At 36.5% G+C, this 20,284-nt stretch overlaps 1 protein-coding gene across 9 annotated transcripts in view; it reads left to right on the top strand.

The window, feature by feature from the left end:
- CEP152 (centrosomal protein 152) overlaps nucleotides 1-20,284 on the top strand; it is a 91,228-nt gene that overhangs the window by 54,579 nt on the left and 16,365 nt on the right. For 5 of the 9 annotated variants that reach the window (XM_057724530.1, XM_057724528.1, XM_057724531.1 and 2 more), the window contains 5 exons: nucleotides 4,479-4,664; nucleotides 6,611-6,892; nucleotides 9,025-9,156; nucleotides 13,032-13,682; nucleotides 16,998-17,133. In XM_057724530.1, coding sequence (XP_057580513.1) covers nucleotides 4,479-4,664; nucleotides 6,611-6,892; nucleotides 9,025-9,156; nucleotides 13,032-13,682; nucleotides 16,998-17,133 — 1,387 coding nt within the window. The remainder of the gene's footprint in view (nucleotides 1-4,478; nucleotides 4,665-6,610; nucleotides 6,893-9,024; nucleotides 9,157-13,031; nucleotides 13,683-16,997; nucleotides 17,134-20,284) is intronic. The other 4 variants (XM_057724535.1, XM_057724533.1, XM_057724534.1 and 1 more) reach the window with 1 other exon arrangement.

The raw sequence follows: 20,284 nt of genomic DNA, 5'->3' as shown, positions 1-20,284 counted from the left end.
CAGTCTCTTTCCGTTTGGCTGATTCACGCTCATTCAGCTCACAAAGTACAGTAAATATTGAATGATTATTAAAGCTCTAGTAGGAAATGGCATACCCATAGGAGAAAGTGATTCTTCCTGGTAGATTTACTCTAAGAGGCAAAAGAGCGTTCTAAAAACGAGCAAGGTGGACCCGAGTCACTTTGAGTCTGAAACCCAGGGAGCCTCGTTTCGCTGCTGAAGCGATTCTTCACAATCCTGTGAGCACTGCACGAAGTATCCCCTCAGAGTCGTTTTCCTCTGACCCACTGCTCTCAGGACTTAAGCGTCCTTTTATTCTGGGGAAGAGGACAGGAGCTGGAACTTGGGTCTCATGATAGGGAAGGTGGTGATGTGGAGCTGTGGAGAGGAAGGTCAGAGTGAGTGTGACCTCTTTCCAGGGAGCTCTCATGGTTCAGGGAAGCTGGAGGGGCTGCAGTATCCTCTCTACTCCTGCCTGAATCTTCCAAGTTGCGCTTGGTGAATGTCCAGGAGTAAAATCACACGTAAGCAGTCGCCCTCCTGTCTTCTCCCTTGTCCTGGCCCGAGCCTCATCCAGACACGTCTGCCTCTCCCTTCCCCTTGGGACCAGCCTGCAGACCACAGTTTGAAAGCCACTGCATCAAGACTAGAGAATATTTTTAAAGGCTCAAGTAAATGTTCTACACAGAGGTTTCTGAATAAGTTATAGTAAAGCTGGCTATTGCTACCACAGACTTAAAGAGCAGGTGAGGAATCCAGTTCACTTAATATTTTGATTATTTTTGAATAGCTTAATATGGTAGAAAAACATGCCATGTATACATACCATCTAGTGGAAAAAGAGCTAAGGGGAGCTGTTTTAGTTAGTGCCGGCGGTATAAAAGTTAGATGGGATCTTGAATTACCTAGAAATTAAAGACTTAGCTCAGTAATGTTTAAAAAAATTAAAATAGGGAGAAGGTGTAGGGTGATTCTTTTCTTTCTTTCTTTAAATATATAAATTGGCAAGAACATAAGAGCAATTCTCTCAAAGAGGTCATTCTTTTCAGGAGTACATTTAAAAGAATCAATTTGGCTGTAAAATTGAATCTCACATAATTGGTCAGTTGCAGTTAATAGCTGCTACTGACTGATGTTTTGGCTCATGAATGCTTGTGCAGCGGGGCAAGAAGGAAAGTTAAAACTGCTATTTGGCCCTTCCAAAAAAATTTACAGGTTAAATTTTTTTTTTTAATTTTAAAATTGCCATATAGTAAAACTGTTTTTTATTTGGTGTCCAGCTTTATAAATTTTTAACCCATGTATGGATTGAAACAGAACAGTTTCATCACCCAAAACATCCCCCTTCTGCTTTCCCCTTGTAGTTATGCCCATCCCCACTTAAAGGGCCAGTGCACTTAAAGCATTAAAAGTTTAATTCCTTCCTTCTCTGGGAATTCTTTAGTTTTTTTTTTTTTTTTTTTTTTGGGCGCACAGGCTTAGTTGCTCCGCTGCATGTGGGATCTTCCTAGAGCTGGGATTGAACCCGTGACCTCTGCATTGGCAGGCGGATTCTTAACCACTGCGCCACCTAGGAAGCCCTCTTTAGTTTTTTATTTAGATTTGTACAAGCTCTTTATAAAGCTCAGTAGTCTTCATAAGCCAGTCAGAACAGAACTTCTTTAAATTTAAGAGACTTTAATCTTTTTGTATCCTCCAGAGGTAGGCAAAGATATATATACCAATGTGTTTTCCTAGGAAATGTTTCACATTCACACAATGGGAGAATCTTATTAAACTCCAGCAAGCGAGGGAACTGTTAGGGCAGTCCTTCTCCACAAGACATAAGCCATTTTCCTTGCAGTTGATCTTCAGGTCAGGAGTTTTGCTTGGATACAGAATGCAAAAGACAGGCTATGCTGAGAGTCCCTGGTTGTATTTTGCTGTTTCACACGTGCTCTTTTCTGAAACACTTGCTGAGTCAGGCTGCAGGTTAAGTATGAGTTCAGTTCCAAGTTTTAAAGCTCTTAACACAGAGACTTCTCTCACATGTTAACCTGGCTTGTCCAGAGAAAGGGGAAAAAAGTCATATATATAGGACCTTACAAACTGGGTAGTAATTAATAGAGGCTATGAATCTGTAGACAAGGCAAAGATGATCAGTATTCCTATTCTTAATGCCATTCCTACACACACTAAGGCTCATTTATACAACTGTAATCCATGTTAAGTCAGTCCTTAGAAGTTAGAGTTTTTGGCTGTCCGAGGCTTGTGAAGCAAGTTTAAACGTTTTAAAACAATCCAAATATTTCCTTCCCTTGTGATAAAAACTTTTTGAATTAGATATTCCTGTAGTATGGTCAAATGGCAGATTCCTATGACCAATAAATTTATTGCTTTTCTTCTGTAAAGAGTAGGAAGCAAGGTGTTTCTCACTGTGGTGGATTGCAGAAACGGCCACACATTCTTCCTCTCCCTGAACATGTGTCTCCTTGCAGTGTGGCTTTGTAGCTGTTCTCAGGTACAAAGAGAGCCTGTTGTTCATCCCTTGAATCTGACCTTGGCCAAATGGCTTACTTTGGCCAATGGGATAATAGTAAACATTATGTAAAAAGACACTTAAAAAGCTTTTACGCATTGGTCCTTGCAAGCTTGATACTCTTAGAAACGCTTTGACCAAGCGTTGTGAAGGATCTGGGATAACCTGCAAGATGATGACACATGTGAGCAAGTCACTGCATCATCCTGGCGGACACCGAACTAAGCACCAGGCATGTGAGCGTCGTCATTAGGAGCACTGCAGTCTCAGCTGCCTGCAGAAGTCAGCAGAGTTTAGACCAGAATCACCACCCGGCTGACCCATAGAATCATGAGCAATAATAGGTGTTTGTTGCTCTAAGTCTCTGTATTATCTGGTTTATTATGTAGTTAAGCTAACTAATATATTCACAAACATATAAACACATGGAAAATTGGTAGCAGTTTTCTTCTTTGGGTCAAAAGGAAATGCAGATACATATGGAAACAACTCCTAAAGGATGGACATACACAGATAAGACAATTTGGGGATGACAAAAATAATGACAGTGATGTATGATGTTTGATGTGACAGTGGACAACTTTCAGTCCCCATGACCTGACTGAAGAAATGGGTCCCTCAGTTGCTGGAGGTTTTCCAGAATCATACAACACTGAACAAACATGGGTATCATCTTTTTGACATGTGCCAGTGGTGGAGAGGACTCAGATGGCAGTTAAGACAGAAATAATCCAGGTCAGCTATGAAGTGGAAAAAAATTCCAGATAGTCACGAATCAGAAATAACACCAGAGAAAGAGCCAAAGCTCTGTTGCCACTAGGTGTGTGAGGTGTACTTCCTTGGTATTGTAGTTTGTGGGCTTCAATGTGCTTACTCTCATAGCATCTTGGTAGGACTTACAGAAAACCATTTCAAAAAAAAAATTTTTTTTTTCAGTGTGTAGAATGGGTTTTTTTTTTTTAAGCTCTTTATTGGAATATAATTGCTTTACACTCTTGTGCCAGTTTTTGAGGTACACCAGAGTGAATCAGCTGTATTTATACATATATCCCCATATCCCCTCCCTCCCGTGACTCCCTCCCACCCTCCCTATCCTGGCCCTCTAAGTCCTCACCCATCATTGAGTTTATCTCCGTATGTTATGCAGCAACTTCCTACTAGCTATCTGTTTTACATTTAGTAGTGTATATATGTCAATGCTACTCTCTCACTTCATCCCAGCTTCCCCTTCGCCCCCTCCCAACTCCGTGTTCTCAGGTCCGTCCTCTACATCTGCATCTTTATTCTTGCCCTGTCATTTGGTTCATCAGTACCATTCAAAAATTTTTCAAATAGAAACTCTCATAGATAATTTTGATCCCTGAGTAGAGTTTTATTAGTGTTTTCAGATTAACTGGGTTCCTAGAATAAACAGGGAATATTATATGAATAGTTCAAATAGTTAAATTTTAACTGATACTTGACTGTTCTTATTTGATAATGCTTTAGCTAGTTTTGATAAAAAAATTTTGTCTTTGATAATGAAAAAACATTCCAATCTGGATTTATTGAAGGATGCAGAGCTTTTAGAATAGAGCAGTAAGTTTTGGCCTATCTCGGAATACAAGTCTTTTAGAAATATAAATTTTTCTGGGCTATGATACATGATGTGTCCCATTATGGGTGGGGTGTAAACATAAATGTCAGTTTCACTTTTTTAAAAAAAGGTATTTGGTCTTCTGGGAATGTATTATTGTATTAGATGCCTTTTCTTTTAATAAAGCTGTCTGTGAATTTCTTACCCAAATATTTGAGATGTAGGCAGGTCTTTACAAGACAATTTATTCAACTGATTGAGTTAGCATATAGGACGATCACTTGTCTCTGTCTCTGTCGTCTATTACATGCATCTGACTATTTTATAAATTTGACTTGGAGAATTTAGTGTCGTATGTGGTATTTATTTGAATTTTGTTTAAAGAGACAGCTATTGGAGGAAAGAGAAGAGTATGTAAGGAAACTGCAGGTGGAACTTGAAGAAAAGTACCAAGATACCCTTGTGATGGAAAAGGACAAGTGGCTGAAAGAACAAGAAAGTGATATTAAACAGCAGGTTGAAAATGAAGTGATGTTAGCCAAAGCACACTGGGATAAGGAACAGAAGGAGGTGTGGGTTCAAATTTCTTTCTAGTCATCGTGTTTAAAAAATGTAGTAGTATAAAAACAGATGATTGAACTTGGTGTACCCCCCCCCAAAAAAAAAATGTAGTAGTAACTGTTGAGAGAGAGCTCTTCCTGAACTGGCATTATTGTTAATTGCCAAGTACATGCATAATCACTCATTTTACTTCTCATAACTGGGCCATTAGCAGCTTAGTCACACCAATTTTATTTTTTAAAACTTCCTGAAGCGATCAAACAAGGAGAATGTCTTTTTCTTGTATTTTCATTATTTTATATGATCATAAAATCGTTACAGCTGTGACTCCCCAAAAATATATTTAAATGACAGCTGAGAGACAATGTGACAAAAAGCCTGGGCAATAAATAATGTTTATACACCCATGGAAAAAAAAAAAAAAAAAAAAAAAAAACTTCCTACCTCTTGACTCATAAGCCCAATTCAGGATATAATGGGTTTTGAGGGGTACTTTTTTGATTCCTTGAAAATGAAACCATGACCAAATTTCATATTGTGAAATTATTCTAACTCTAGACCAATATAATTAACAAATAATTAACCCACACTGTGGACCGGAAGAAAGAAGTAATGACTGGGTAGGCTTAGAAGCACAAAACTTTACTTCTGTTACCTAAGTAGCAAATGAGATTGTGAAATGTTCATAGTTTCCAAGAAAATTAAGAACCAAATTATGATCTTAAAAATTTAGTTGGAAGTGAAATAAGTTCTCAAACTAGGTTCTTCTGTCCACAAGGTTGCTATTAATCGGGGTTGGGGCTATCTCAGGATGAACTCTTAGACCATTGTCCTGTCTTTTGACCTCCCTACTACTCATCTTCTGTCCTCTCCCCCAAATTTCATCCGTCGAGTTCTGGCACCTGAAAATCTTTTACTGGTCATTTTTTAATATAAAAATATATATTATGGAATATGTCTAGCTGCATATCTATAAAAAAATATGGATGGGACAAAACAAATCCCCTGTTTGTATACTGCTGCAAATTGTTTTTTAGTTGGGTTTGCTAATCAGTTACTTACCAGGGGGATGAGAGAGACAGCTAATGTTTCTGTGAGAGTATCAGGAAAGCATGAAGCAAAAAGGGCCACACAGCATGGGTCCTTTTGAGAAAAGCAACACAGCCAGGGGCTGTGGTAGCCAGGGAAGCTGTCTGAGAACTCTGGATACCCAGGAGGTGGGAAACAGGAAAAGCAAATGTTGCTATTTCACAGTTTTGCCCAGTACTAATGATGTTTGGGTCCATCCCACTACACTGTTGAAAGCAGAATCACTAAGACATCCTTCCAGTAATGCCCTCCTCTTGAATGCATAGTTGACTGAGTACAATTTAATGCCATAACAAACGAGATTCTAATATGTTTAAGTAAAACTGTTTTTTAGAGTGTTCAATTTTAGGTTCATTAATTATACTTACCCAGTGCCTGCTTTGTGAAAAGCCAGGTATTGATGGAAAATCACATATTAATAGCAGAAGTTTCCTTCCTTCCTTCCTTCCTTCCTTCCTTCCTTCCTTTTCTTCCTTTCCTTCCTTCCTTCCTTCCTTCCTCTTTCTTTTTTTTTCTTTCTCCCTTTCTTTTTCTTTCTCTCTTTCTCTTTCTTTTAATCATGCGATCCTTGTAGTGGCAATGTCAAAGATTCCCAAAGGTTGCATCTTGAGAGCAAGGTAGCCTGACCTTACACAATAAACTTAACTCTTCCATGTGATTTACGCGCTGTGGATAAGGTCAAAGAGAAATTTTCAAGATTTCCTTGAGAATGTATTCTCATTGACTAAATTTCTAAACTGCACATAATTACTGCAACAATGTCTAGATGGTTTTCAAACACTGCTGTGGTTGCTTTTTTGGCTAGCTATTAATTCTAGTTTTTGCTTATTTGAATACTTTTCATATGATTTTTCTTCTGGAAACAGATCAAACAAGAACTTATTCAACAGCTTGAAAAGGAGTGGCAGTGTAAGCTGGACCAAAATATAAAGGCAATGAAAAAGAAGACCTCAGATTGTTGCAGCCAAACTGACCAAGAAACCACCATTGATGTTATTTCCAAGAAAGAGATGGCAATCATGATAGAAGAGCAGAAACGAAAGATCCAGCAAAATTTAGAGCAAGAGAAGGAAGTAGCCATCAAGGGGGGCTTGAAGAAATTAGAGGTTGAATTGGAACTCAGATATTGTGAAAATATTGCCAAACAGGTAATAGGCAAGTTTACTATAGTAAAATTATTGGAACTGTCTGTCTATTAATGAAAACCTGTAAAGGGCTACTGTGGAACGTGTCATAACTTTATCCTTAAATATTTTGTGCACCCCAGGGTAGGCTAAGTCTTATGTTGTTCCTGAAATTTTCATTATATCTCTGTCACAAAACTGTCACCTCTCAGTTTTTGTATATATTCATTCAGTTTACAAAATGTTTGCTCCTCTGAGGTCAGTCTCAACATTAAGATGCCTGAGGTTTACGATGGTTTTCCATCTGAATGAAGCACAATTTAATTATGAATTTTTCGTATCTAACTTTATAGAAAATATTCCACTAAGGTGGAATAAGTTATAGATAAGAAGCTTAAAGTGAATAAGGCATTTAACAATATTTATGTTGAGACTTGAGACTTGAATCTGCAGGCATGCCCCTTAAATGGGACTTTGTCTGTAAATCCCATCCCCTGCCAAAAAGTGGTGCCATCACCTCCCATTGGAAGCACTCAGAAATCCAGCTCACTTTTACCTGGGCATGTTCCTTGGTTCCAGGAAAGGTCATACAGAGAAAAGTATAGTTCCGTGTTAACAGAATAAAGATGAGTTATTATTTGCCTTTTGCAATATTATCTGTTACAGTGATTCTTGAATTTTTGTTCTCAGGATGTTTTTACAATTTTAAAAATCGAAGACTCAAAAGAGCTTTTCATGTGTTGGTTGTATGTCTATTAACTGTATTGGAAAAAAAAATCTAAGAAGTTTTTAAAAAACAAGAATCCTCACTCATACTTGCCATTGGCTGTCAGAGAAGAGATATATCATATAGCATGTATCCTCTGGAGAAGTGTGCTATTTACACATGAAAGAATGAGAGTCAAAAAAGACAGAGGTCCAAATATTTTGAAAATAGTTTTGACCTCACAGACCATCTGACAGAGTTTCTAGCCCTCAGAGGTTCCCTGGACCTTAATGTAGTATTATTTATTGTATACTTTTAATTTTAGATCTGTTGCTTATTATAAAGTCTTAAGATAATGCCTAAAGTTGTAACAAATACATACTCTGCTTTTGATAAATACTTGAAATTCTGCCTATTTGTTAAATTGTTATATGTGATTTTACAAGGAATCCTAAAAGCATGGAAGCACAGGCAAATATATAATTGTATCAAGGACATTTTCAATCAGTTAAAAAATAATTTTCTCAACAGAGTTAAGAAAATGTTCTATAGACATATGTTTTTAAGGATACTACATAGGTATTTATACAATTACAGATCTTGTGAAGAAAAACAAATAGCATGATATGAATAGAAAGGAAATGTTCATAACAACTTCTAAACAAATATAAATTTCTGTAGGAGCTTTATCTTTTCCCCATATTTTTAACTCCCTGGAATTTATCTATAAATGTATTTTGCATTTTAATGAGAAATTCAGCCCCTTATATCAACTCTGCTTTTGTGTGTGTGTATGTATGGCTATATATATGTGTATATCTGGGTACTTCAAACAAGGAAATAAGGAAAGATTATTTAATAAATGATCTGTGGTCACCTGTAACAAATTTACAACCAGATCACCCTCACAATTCATCGTCTTATATTTTTGCCTGAATTGAAGTATCAACCTCACTTTATAGTCACACATTTATTCTTGACAGCAAGAAAATTCACCGGGTGTACATCTAAGCTGTAATATATTGGTGCATGCTGGCCTGTGTGCATGTTTATATGTCGGGCACGAGGACAGAGGAAGTGGCGGCTATACTGACTGGACAGCCGCTGACACCAAGCAGCCATCCCGTGTGTCCTCTCCGTTTTCCCCAAGATAAATAGGAGTTTGTTGGAAATGGCAACTGGTACTTTGTATAAAGCTTTCTGATAAGCGTAGTGGCCATGAAGTATGTATAGATTTCTGTTTCCTGCTTTGGCATTTGCAGCAGACAGTATGGGACATTGAGGACAGAAGGATTAGAGTCTACCGTTTGGGGTAAGGTGGGGCGCTTGAAGTCAGCTTAACTACCGCAGTGTAAATGCACATGAAATCGTAGTGGCTACCTGTATGTGGGATCTTTCTGGAATTTTATGCGTTCACTTACCTCTGTCTCTTGCCATCGCTCTCCTGCAGGTGGAAGCAGCTGTGCAAAACGCTCGTCACCGGTGGTTGGAGGAACTGCCGGAGCTGGCAGAGTATAAAACACTTGTAAGAGCAGAACAGAAGAAGTGGGAGGAGCGACAGGAGCAGTCTGTGGCCGGACGGGTAAGAGCGCTCCTGGAACGCAGCTTCAGGAGGGCCTCGTCTCAGTCCCGGGAACTCCTGCCTGCTCACAGCATTGTGGGCGGGTGAAACGCCATAATGCAGGTTAAGCGTTAGCTCGGGGCCGACGAGTGGGGTCTGTTCTCATCACCATCAGGTTGTGGAGGGGGAGGGAATGTGTTTCAGGGTCGTGAAACCCTCATACTCTGGAGGACAACCTTACCCATGGGACGAAATCCCTATTTATCTTGTCATATCTTTAGGAGAAACTGAGAGCGATTAGCTATACAGTATCCTTTCACATGCATGGCTGTTGTTTTGTGTGCTGTGTCAGTAGTCTTGTAATACACTCCCCTTGGTAAATAACAAGCTCCCCTTTCCAGAGAGGTCATGGTTGTTGACTAGAAACATCAGATATTTTAACCATTTGCATCCTTCCAACTTAATTTATTAGGGTAAACCAGTTCTAATCAAAATGCCTATAAACTGAACATAGGTTTGAAATTTGACACAATAATTCTAAAATTTATTTGGAAAACTGAAAGGACTAGAAATTTTTCTAAATGTTCTGGAAAAGAAATAGTAGTCCAGCCCTAACACTTAATAGAATATGTTGGAAAGCAACAATTCAGACAGTGTTGAGTCACAAAAATAGAATTCTTTTTCATTCAGTACTATACAGACTTCAGAGAGAGGCCCAGCTATGACTAAAAGCTTAATAAATTGTTTCAAAACAAGGAAATGAGGAATTATTCCATAATAAATTGTCATGATGGCCAGATAGCACTTTGGAAAAATTGTTTTCCCACATCACAATAAACTCTAGGTTGTTTTCCCACATCACAATAAACTCTAGGTTGGTTCAGAAGTTAAATATTTTTAAGTGAAAGTATAAAAAATTAAAAGAAATTGAATATTTCAGATTTGCATAATAATAACTCAGTTGTGAGGCAACAGGTGCAGTAGCAAGATAGATAAAGTAAAAGGATAAAATATGTACAGACATTTAAAACATTTTTGTTTTTGTAGTAAAAAACAAAAGTAAGGGGAAAATAAAAAAGGAAGGTAAATGAATCAAACAGAAACTAATATATGATTTAGAAAATCATATATTAGTTAATACTAATTAGTTAATACTAATATATGATTTTTAAAAAAGCACACATTTATAAGAGAAACAATCTATGGATAAGTACACCAAAGATATGAACAGATAGTCTTCATGAGAAGTCCAAATAGCAAACTTAAGGTACTATTTTATGCCATATGTTTATATCTTCTCTTCTTAATTGTAATACACAGATGGATTGTAGTATCAAGTATATGCTACTCTCCTGTTGTCACAACCGTTTTAGAAAATAATGTGTGTAAAACTCATTGTAAATGACTCATGTTGCATTCATAATCTCATTCCACAAATTATTTAAGGAAGTAATTCAGCATAAGTAAAAAATCTAATATTTTTCTTGTTATGTGGTAGCTCACGGGTGTTTATTACAATATTCTCTGTGCTTTTTAGTATGTTGAAATATTTCAAAAGGAAATTTGAAAGGGAGAGGGAAAGTGAAAACAATATGATGGTGTGCATATGTGTCTTAGAGCTCAGAAGTTAAGAATAATAAAGTTGATTTTTCCTTAAGAACACAGAAGGCCTGAAAATATATGAATGCAGAAATACAGAAATGAGAGGACGGTGTGTTGCTTCTCAAACTTTAGCAGGCATGAGAATCACCTGGAGGGTTTGTGAGAGCAGATTCCTGGGCTTTGCTCCAAGAGATGCTGATTTGGTGGCTCTGGAGTGAGTCCCGAGAATTAGCCTTTCTAACTCACTCCCAGGTGATGTGACAATGCGGTATTTGGACCACACTCGGATGTGAGTTAGCAGTATTCTAGGTAATTATTCAGCCACATAGTGTTAACATGTTGCACATCCTTCCTCCAAGCCAAATGCAGGGAGCAAGGGCCGATTTCATAGCATTTGCTGGACAGTTCTTGTAAGATTAGAGTGAAGCATCAAGATCCGCGGAAATTTAAAGCCAGTTTCCAGAATCCAAAAGTAGTCAGGTTGGTTCAGTGGTTCCTAAACTTTGCTGCACGATGGAAAAACTCGAGGAGCTTTTGAAAAATACTGTTGCCTGGCTCCCACCCCCAGGCTTTATATTTTAATTGGTAGAGGGTTAGCCTGGGCATCAGAATTTTTAAAAGCTCCTCAGGTGATTCTAATGTGCAGCAGCATCAGGAAACACTAAATCAATTAATGCTGTCAAATTCTCTGTATAACTTTATGTGAGAGGTTGTACACTTTTGGTGAGGTTGGGTGGGTCATCCAAATTCCCTGGGATCTGACACCTCCATCCAAGTTACCTGTTAATAATGTCCATTGTGACACAACCTGTTTCACTTTTTGGGAAAGGAAACATGTTTCAAACATGTTTCACGTCGCTGCTGAATTATTCTGCTGGTAGCAAAAGAATTTTGCTGTGAATTCCTTTGTAAAGCTCATTTTGGATAGTGGGTTCCTTTAGTAAACTTAAAGTATAATTCAAATTATTGATTTATATCCAACCATTCAGGAACACATTTTATTGAATAAAGGTATATAACATATGTCTGGGAATCCATATAGTTGAAGATGTTTGCTATAATTATGTAATAGCTGGGAATTAAGGAAGCAGACCCCCATCTCAACAGCCAGAGCGTGTATAAGGTATTAATTCATAGCAGTCACCACTGTCTAGGCCAAGCCTTTGGAGACGCCTAATTCTTCTTTTACATATGTATCCTTGTGACTTCTTTGAATTCAGTCCAGGGAATATTAGAAGTAAAAGAGACTCAAGGTCATCATCCAATCTGCTCGTTATATAGAAGACACTAAGTGCAAAAGAGATTAAGAATTTTTCTAAGCCATGCAGTCAAGAGTAACAGTAACTACATATCATTTTTTGAGTCCTGTTGTTTGCCAGGCTCTAAGTGCTTTAAATGGATTATTTCCTTTTGTCATTTAATCTTAAAAAAAAAAAAAAAAAAAAAAACCCCAAAAATCCCTCCAAAAAACTCTATCACATGGGCATTGAAATTATCCCCATTTTATAGGTGAGGAAACTGAGGCTCAAAGAAGTTAAGGATTGGGAAGTTAATTCCAGCGGTTTGTCTCCAGAGCCTGTTCTGTTAAGCACTGTGCTAGGCTGCCTCTGCAATCCAAGTCAGCATGTGAGCTGGAGCTCAGGCTTTCTGATTCCCTGTTAGCTTTTGCTTATGTATGACTGGTGCCTGTGATCTGCTCGTCTTGTTATTCTGTTATAAACGAAAATTAGATTAATGAAAAAACGACTTTTTCTGTTCAATACTGTCATCTAATGAACTATTTTAAGCTGTAAAATTGCATTAAAATACATTATGTTTGTCAGCAAGTTGTGCAGGTATGTGTTACATTCCTAAAAATATTAGCAAGATTTTCTTATGAGGATGCTTTTGCTTCATATAAAACTAATTCATTTGTTGGGGGCTTAGATTTGAGACAGCATCTATATTAAAAAAATAAATATGAACTTTTTTCTAAAGTTAGTTTTAGATAATTATGTAATTATATATTTTTGGTCAGTTTAAATTTCTAGTTATCTATATAGAAATGGATGTTTTATTTTAAATAATATAAGCCAAAATATTAGGTGATTTAAAATGGGGGAAAAGATCCGTAAGTTTAGTGTAAGTATATTTTAGGACCAGCCAATGTCTTATCTAAATTTACTTTTTCCCTTTAATTTTGACTTTAAATCTCTTATTAACAGGTTCAAAAATTAACCCAAATGGTTACTTTAAATTTTTTTTAATTAGGAGAATCACAGAGAGTTTTCATTGTACATTGTTATGTCCTTTAGATATTGTTTGCTGTTTCTGAAGCTAAAGAGAAATGGAAAAGCGAGATTGCAAATATGAAGAAAAATGTCATACCTGGAAAGGAATTGGAAGAGAAGATTCATTCTCTGCAGAGAGAGCTTGAGTTAAAGAACGAAGAAATCCCTGTGGTTGTCAGGGCCGAGTTGGCAAAGGCCCGGAGTGAATGGAACAAAGAAAAGCAAGAAGAAATCCGTAGAATTCAAGAACAAAATGAGCAAGATTACCGGCAATTTTTAGATGATCATCGAAATAAAATTAATGAGGTGCTTGCAGCAGCTAAGGAAGACTTTACAAAACAAAAAACTGAACTACTTCTTCAGAAGGAGACAGAATTACAAACGTGTTTAGACCAGCGACACAGAGAATGGACTGTGCAGGAAGCCAGGCGGATCCAACTGGAAATCTGTCAGTATGAGGATGACATCCTAACTGTCCTTGAGTTTCTCTTAAAGGACACCCAGAAGGAGCAAGCCAGTGGTTCAGAGAACAAGCACCTTTTAGAACTCATGGCGACTTGTTCTTCGAAGTGGGTGTCTGTGCAGTATTTTGAAAAACTAAAGGTCTGCATACAGAAAGCATTTCAAGATGTACTCTCCCTACTTATAGAAACTGTCGACTCAGACTGGGGAAAGGTATGTTCCTGATAAGTGAAAAGAGCTATGATTAAACATCAAGGATGATTGTAGAAATTGCATTTGGTATTTTTTCCTTTCTTCATTCTCCAGTTTAATAGACGTAAGACTTGTGTTTTTACTAGTGGTTTAAAAAACTTTTAGCAAATTCAAAGGGTTGCAGTTTTTTTTTTGCCCCCCAAATCTTGCTTCTTCATAGTGCCACAAATATGAGCAGAGCTTTTAGCCTCTAGACATATTTTTCCAAAAAAAAAAATGCTGTTCTTTCTAAGGGCCTGAGATTTCAGAAACAAAATAGCTTTCATTCCTATTTTTGTTTTTTGGGCATGACCACTTCAAGAAATATGCATCATATTAAACCAGGGTTTCTTAAGAGCTTCTAAAGAGTTTGGAAGCCTATTTCTTGCCCTCAAGGAATTTATATCTCATATAGGCAAAATATGCCAACTGAGTACAAAGAATATTGATATAGAAACAAGCAAGTAGAGGTATGGCTCACTCACACAAAACTCTGAAGCCCAGTTTTGTCGGTGTAATATATACGTGCATGTAGAATGTGTTAGTTGTGTTCTTTCCATTGGAAAGTACTCTCTAACACCAGCATTTAGTTTGTGTGGAAGATCCGATAAAACCAAAGACTTGCTACCCTGTGATTAAAGACATTAGATATGCATGAAAAATCCAGAATGATATTCTAGGCATTGTGACTAGCCAATTTCAACATTTGGAATTCGAGGTAGAAAAAATTGCCAATATTATAAGGTTTGTCCAATAGAAGAGTTGAGACATAAGAGTTAAGATTCATTAAAATATTGTGATTAAAGATTTTCAAGGCCAGGACTGAGCATTTGGTATTAATACTTACTGGCAAGAGTTACAAGCTACAAAAAAAATCCAAGATGCAGTCCCATACTTAGCGATAACTAGCTTATTACCTTAAATCATAAATTATAGTTGCTCATCTGAAAAATAAAATACAAATCCTTGGTCTAATTCCTTGGATTTTGGTAGGATACAAATGACACAGCTTGATCTTTCTGCATCTTGCATTTGAAACAGTACAGAATTTTAGAACCACAGGAACCTGAAAGATCAGTCTACCCCATCCAAATTCAACCCAGTTGATATTTTTATTCTTGATTTCACAAAGATGTTACTGCTTAATAGTTGCTTTTAATGTAAAATTCACTGGGCAAGACCACTTCCCATGAATACTGCTTAAAATACTTTACTTAGAATTTTTGGAAAAAGTAGATAATTAAGAAGGATTATTTCTAGCAGACTTTAAGAAGACGTGATGGGAAAATCACGTTATATGCTTTCCAGTTTGCTTTCCTGAAGCAAAAGGAAACTTCTCTGCTATAAAAGTCAAGAAACTATAACACTTCTCCTACTGCTAATATATAATCAAACCTGAGGTCTTTTTATAGGGCTTATAATTTTTCAAGTAGTGTAAGATCCTCTGTATGACTTTGTGTCTCACACGTATGTGGAGACAGAATCACATAATTTGGCTAAGAACTTAGACTTTTGCAGCTTTTATTGAGTGGGATCAGATTCTGTTCCTGAGAAAAAGGTGGCTCTGAAATGCCTAATCTGGCATTTGTCACAGAAGAGTAATACTCAACCTTCTGCTGTCTTAGAGCTAACTCAGCTTAGGACCTTGAGATAAAGCAATGATTACAAAGCAGTGATTATAAATTTGCAATATAGGTGCCATCAGTGTGAAGAACTATGATTTATAATTGATTAAATTTGCAGTTTTCAGAACTTTTCATGAAAATTAAAACTGGAAGAAATGATCAGCATATATAAAACAAGTCCTCATTAAAATAACTTAAATGATCAAGATTTTATTTTATTTTTTTAATTTATTTTTTCAGCCTTACTGAGCTGCAATTGACAAATGAAGTTGTAAGATATTTAAAGTGTACATCATGGAGATTTGATATACATATACATTGTGAAAGGATTCCCACCATCTAGTTAATTAACTCATCCATCACCTCACATATTTACCTTATTTTTTGTTGGTGAGAACATTTAAGTTTAGATGACTAAGATTTAATGGCGAGGATGCAATGAATTGAAAGTACAATTTCCAGTAAAATGAATGCTTTATCAAATATATAATTTATACTCATATACTTAGTATATTAATGTAGCAGTTCATAACAGATAAAAGAGAACAGAAATATCGATTGGAACAAAATTTTTAAACAAACTTAAAGATGTGTGTTTTCTTACCGCCAATGTCAAGTTAAAACTAAGACAAAAAGGTAGCTGCTCCTGCCTTTTTTGCCTTCATGGCTTTTCTCCAGTTTTGAGCAGAAACCAGAAATATTGCCACCTCTAGAATCAGTTTTTATTACTCCTTTTGGCCTCAACCTCGTACCCTCTTAATTGACTGGAGTTTACCTTGTCTCTGTACCTGCTGACCTCTGCTTCTCTTGGGCGGTGTGGGTAGATTTCCTGACAATGAAAGGAGTTTCTCAAAATCAAAATCAAGGCTTCTAGAATTAAGCATATATACTGTATTTTAAGTAATTAAATAAGGCAGCTTTCTCAGGATCACCTGTTCTGAGATTTAGTAGTTGTCCAAAATCTGAAAATATATTGCCTTAAAAGAATGTCCCACCGTTAATGAATTTAGTAACTGTGTTGCCAAAATAGAAACTAGAATACAGAAAGTTTTCAATAGATATTAGTGAGAAAATGGTCTTGTACAAGATGTTTCATTTAGGTGAGCCTCAGTTTTTCTGTTTAAGGTTGGAATTCAACTCTTTCCTTACCAAATGAGACTATGTGTTAAAGTTATTTAGAAACATAACATACTATATGTTTCAAAAATGGTTTTTACTGTTGCTACTTTCAGTTCACGAAAGGCAAAAGATTGGTACTATAGTTTCTAATGAATTTGCTTCCTGCTGCAGTGAAAATGTTCTGGATTTTCAAGAACAATTCCAATTTCACATCGTCTGTCCTATGGTTTGATCACATAATCCATGAAAATATCTTAAAAGTGAAAACGATATTGCCTGTCTGTCCCAGAGCTAGCCCACCAGTCCTCTGTTGGATAACGTTCTCATTCGGAAAATGCAGTCATAGGAGTCTAGCTCATAGTAATGACAGTATTCACATAACAACCTAAGAAAAATATTGGTGATAGTTTAGGCAAGATTTTTTTCAGGTTGTGTTTTCTTTTTATATTTTTAACGTTAGCATTTAACATTAGCATTTTTCTTTTTATATTTTTCACGTTAACAAAAACAAAGGTTTTTAATAGGCATTAACTATGAAGATAATCTGTTTCAGAGAAATATGACCAAGATTTCTAAGGATCCTGCCACAGGGGTCACTGGCAGAGGAGACCCTGGAGTCCTGGCGGTCCTTCCTGCACCTACATCTGGACACCACGCTCAGTCCTTGGCCATGCAAGAAGCAGAAGCTGGTAATGGGATTTTTTTCCTACTGATCTTTGCAACACCAGTAATCCCAGTTCCAGAGGGTTGCTTGGAGGATAAAAGGAAATCAAAGATGTCCACAGTTTTTAGTGAACAGACGTGTGGTATTACTTCTACTTAATGTGTGTCCTCTCCCTAGGTTTCATTTTGCAATAGAAGACAGGGTTGCTTAAGGCCCTCTTATTTCCTGTCTTTTCATGGTTTTCCCGCCATTCATAAGTGATTCTTATTTTATAAGGAGAATGATGAGAATTTCAGTAGTCATTTTTATTTCCTGGCTTTGTTGAGAAAGCAAGGGTTATGCGTAAGAGAACTGCCAAATCACTGAGACCTTTCCATTGAATTTATTGAACCTTATTTCAAGCATTTGTAATAGAAATCTTTCTGAGGTGTGTTAAGTGTTTTCTGATATATTCATGGTTTCTTGAAGTTGGGGGCAGTGTTTTTATCTCTTCCTCTCCACCACCTAGTCTGTGGTAGTGGTGGTGAGGAAGAGATAAATGGCCCATAGTTTGTGTTTCTTGAATATTTGATGACTTAATAATTTAACTTTTACTTAGTGACTTAGATTTGTCAGTATGAAAAGAAATACACTGTGCTACAGTCCCTTGAGGTGTTCAGAGGTCACTGAGGAATATGGGCTTAGACCTTTCATTTACTGGGAGTTTGAACTGGGAACGGCCGTGCTCTTTGTAAGCTCCAATCCTTTTAGGACATTGACCCCTTGCAGCCTGCTCCTTCCCTCCTTGTGCAAACCACACGCACCTTTTTCTCTTTTTTTGTCCGCTGTCTCTGTTGTAACCTGGAAAAGAACTAAGAATTGCCAGAACAGATCATATGTACGAAGTCGATAACCTTAGTTTCCACATGTTTCTAATTCAGGAGGCGTATTACCAGTCTTAGAGAACCTCTGCCTTTCCTCAGAAGTCAGTTGACAGTTATTTTTCTCATTGTCCATCCAGAAACCCTTTTTCCTTATCTCTGGGTTCTAGATGGTTGAGAATATCTTTTTGCCAATTTGTTTAAATACTAATTTACCAATTAGCAGGGTAGTACTATCTTAATTTGTATTTGGCTTCCTACTTTTCAATGTCATTTTATGTCTGTTGTTATATTTGGAATAACCTGAGAATTACTTTCTAATTTGTGAAATGCATAGAAATGAGTTTTAGATATTAATTAGCTTTGGGAGGTCCAATCAATATGAAAGAAGTTAGTTTAGACTTAGGACAAATCAGACTGTCAAAGGATCTACTTTTCTTTCTTTAATCTTTTTTCCCTAAAAACAAACACATTAACAAATTCGTAAGTTGGAAAGAGTTAAATAATCCAAACCGGAGAAGTAACACTGTTAGTGGTGTGGTTGTATTCTCCTAATATCTTATCATTTAAAAAACTAATTTAAATATTAATTATGAAATACTTGATACATACAAGGAATATATGTAATGCACATGTAAGTTACGAACATAACAACCGGGAACCCACTATTTGACTTAGGAAGTAGGATATCACCAGTACTGGTGAAGACCCCTGTGTGTTAACAGTGCATCCCTGTAACTTCCCCACAATCTGACGTAACAAATATTCTGATTTTTAAAAAATTATTTTCTTGCTTTTCTTTATGTTTTGACCAAATTAAGTATCCTCAAAAAGCTGTTGATTTATTTTGTCTTTTAACATTATAAAAGTGGCTTAATACTTGTTTTAGTTTTCGTAACTTTTTTTTTTTCCACTTAATATCAGGCTTCTAAGATTTGTCTTTGTAAATGCATATAGCTCTGGTTCATTCATTTTCATTGTTTTATAGTATTCCATTGTGTGAGTACACTGTAATTTATCTATTCTCTTATCAGTGGATATTTGCCTTGTTTCCAGGTTTACAAAACAGTATCTTAAATGAAATATATTAATGCCGTGTATGGTGATGCTTCATTAATCCTTTGATGCTAGTAAACATAAGTGACACCATTTAAATGACACTAAAAAAGTCAGAAGAGAGCTAAGAATAATTTTGCTGGACTAATGTTTTTACATCAACATTTTGGATATTGGCCTCTGAGCCTGTGCCATTTGTATTCCTACTTTATTATATCAATTATATTCATAGTAATAATCTATTTCTGTATCATTGTTGTATATTACCTAAATTTTATAAGCTCTACATGTTACTAATAGCAATAGCTATTCCTTATTGTATATTTGCTCTATGCCAGGTACTGTGCCAAACAATTTTTATACATTTATACCTCCTGACAATTTTGAATCTTCTTTTCATTTGGAGATCATTTCAAGCTTACAGAAAAGTTGCAGAGAACACTCATATACCCTTTACCTAGATACGTCTGTTGATAACAGTATGTTGTTTGTGCCCCTCTGTGTGTATGTGTCTATGAACATTTCATTTTTTCCTGAACCATTTGAGGATAAGTTATATACATTATGCCTTTATACCCCAAAATACTTCAGTGTATATTTTCCCCAAATAGGGATTTGTCTTGTATACCTTTAGTACAGTAAATTTAACGTTATATGAAAATATGTGTTACGCAATTATATCAGTCTACTCTTTGTATTCTGATTTGTCAGTTGACCCAATAAAGTCTGTACAGCATTTTTTTCCTATAGGACAGCCATCTGTCCAGGGTCAGATGTTATGTTCAGGTGTCATCTCTCTTTAATCTCCTTTAGCCTAAGATACTCCTCTCTTTGCCTTTTACGACATTGATGTTTTTGAGAGACATATTCTTTGCTCTCCCCAGCACCCTGGCTTTTAATAGATCTTCCCTCATTTTGGGTTTGTCTGATGTTTCTTCATGATTTGATTCAGGTTGTTTTCTTAGCTGGAACACCATGTAGGTGATGTGCTGTCATATCTGGAGGTATGCAATGTCCGTTTGTCTTTTATTGGTGAAGTTCATTTGAGCACCTGGTCAAGGTGGTGTTCAGTTTCTTCACTGTATAATTGCTGCGTCCTCCCACGCCCATCACAACTAATGAGTCTGTGGAGAGACACTTTCAAGACCATAAAAATGTCCTTCTCCTTATTAAAACTTTCCCTTAGGCTTAGCAATCACTGCTGATACTTATCTGATCCAGTCTTTACTATGGTGGTTGCAAAAATTATAATTTTTCCGC

The sequence above is a fragment of the Hippopotamus amphibius genome, chromosome 2 (assembly GCF_030028045.1).
Source record: "Hippopotamus amphibius kiboko isolate mHipAmp2 chromosome 2, mHipAmp2.hap2, whole genome shotgun sequence".
Taxonomy (NCBI): Eukaryota; Metazoa; Chordata; class Mammalia; order Artiodactyla; family Hippopotamidae; genus Hippopotamus; species Hippopotamus amphibius.
The sequence above is the reverse complement of the archived record's forward strand: the minus strand, read 5'-3'. Positions and strand labels throughout refer to the sequence as shown.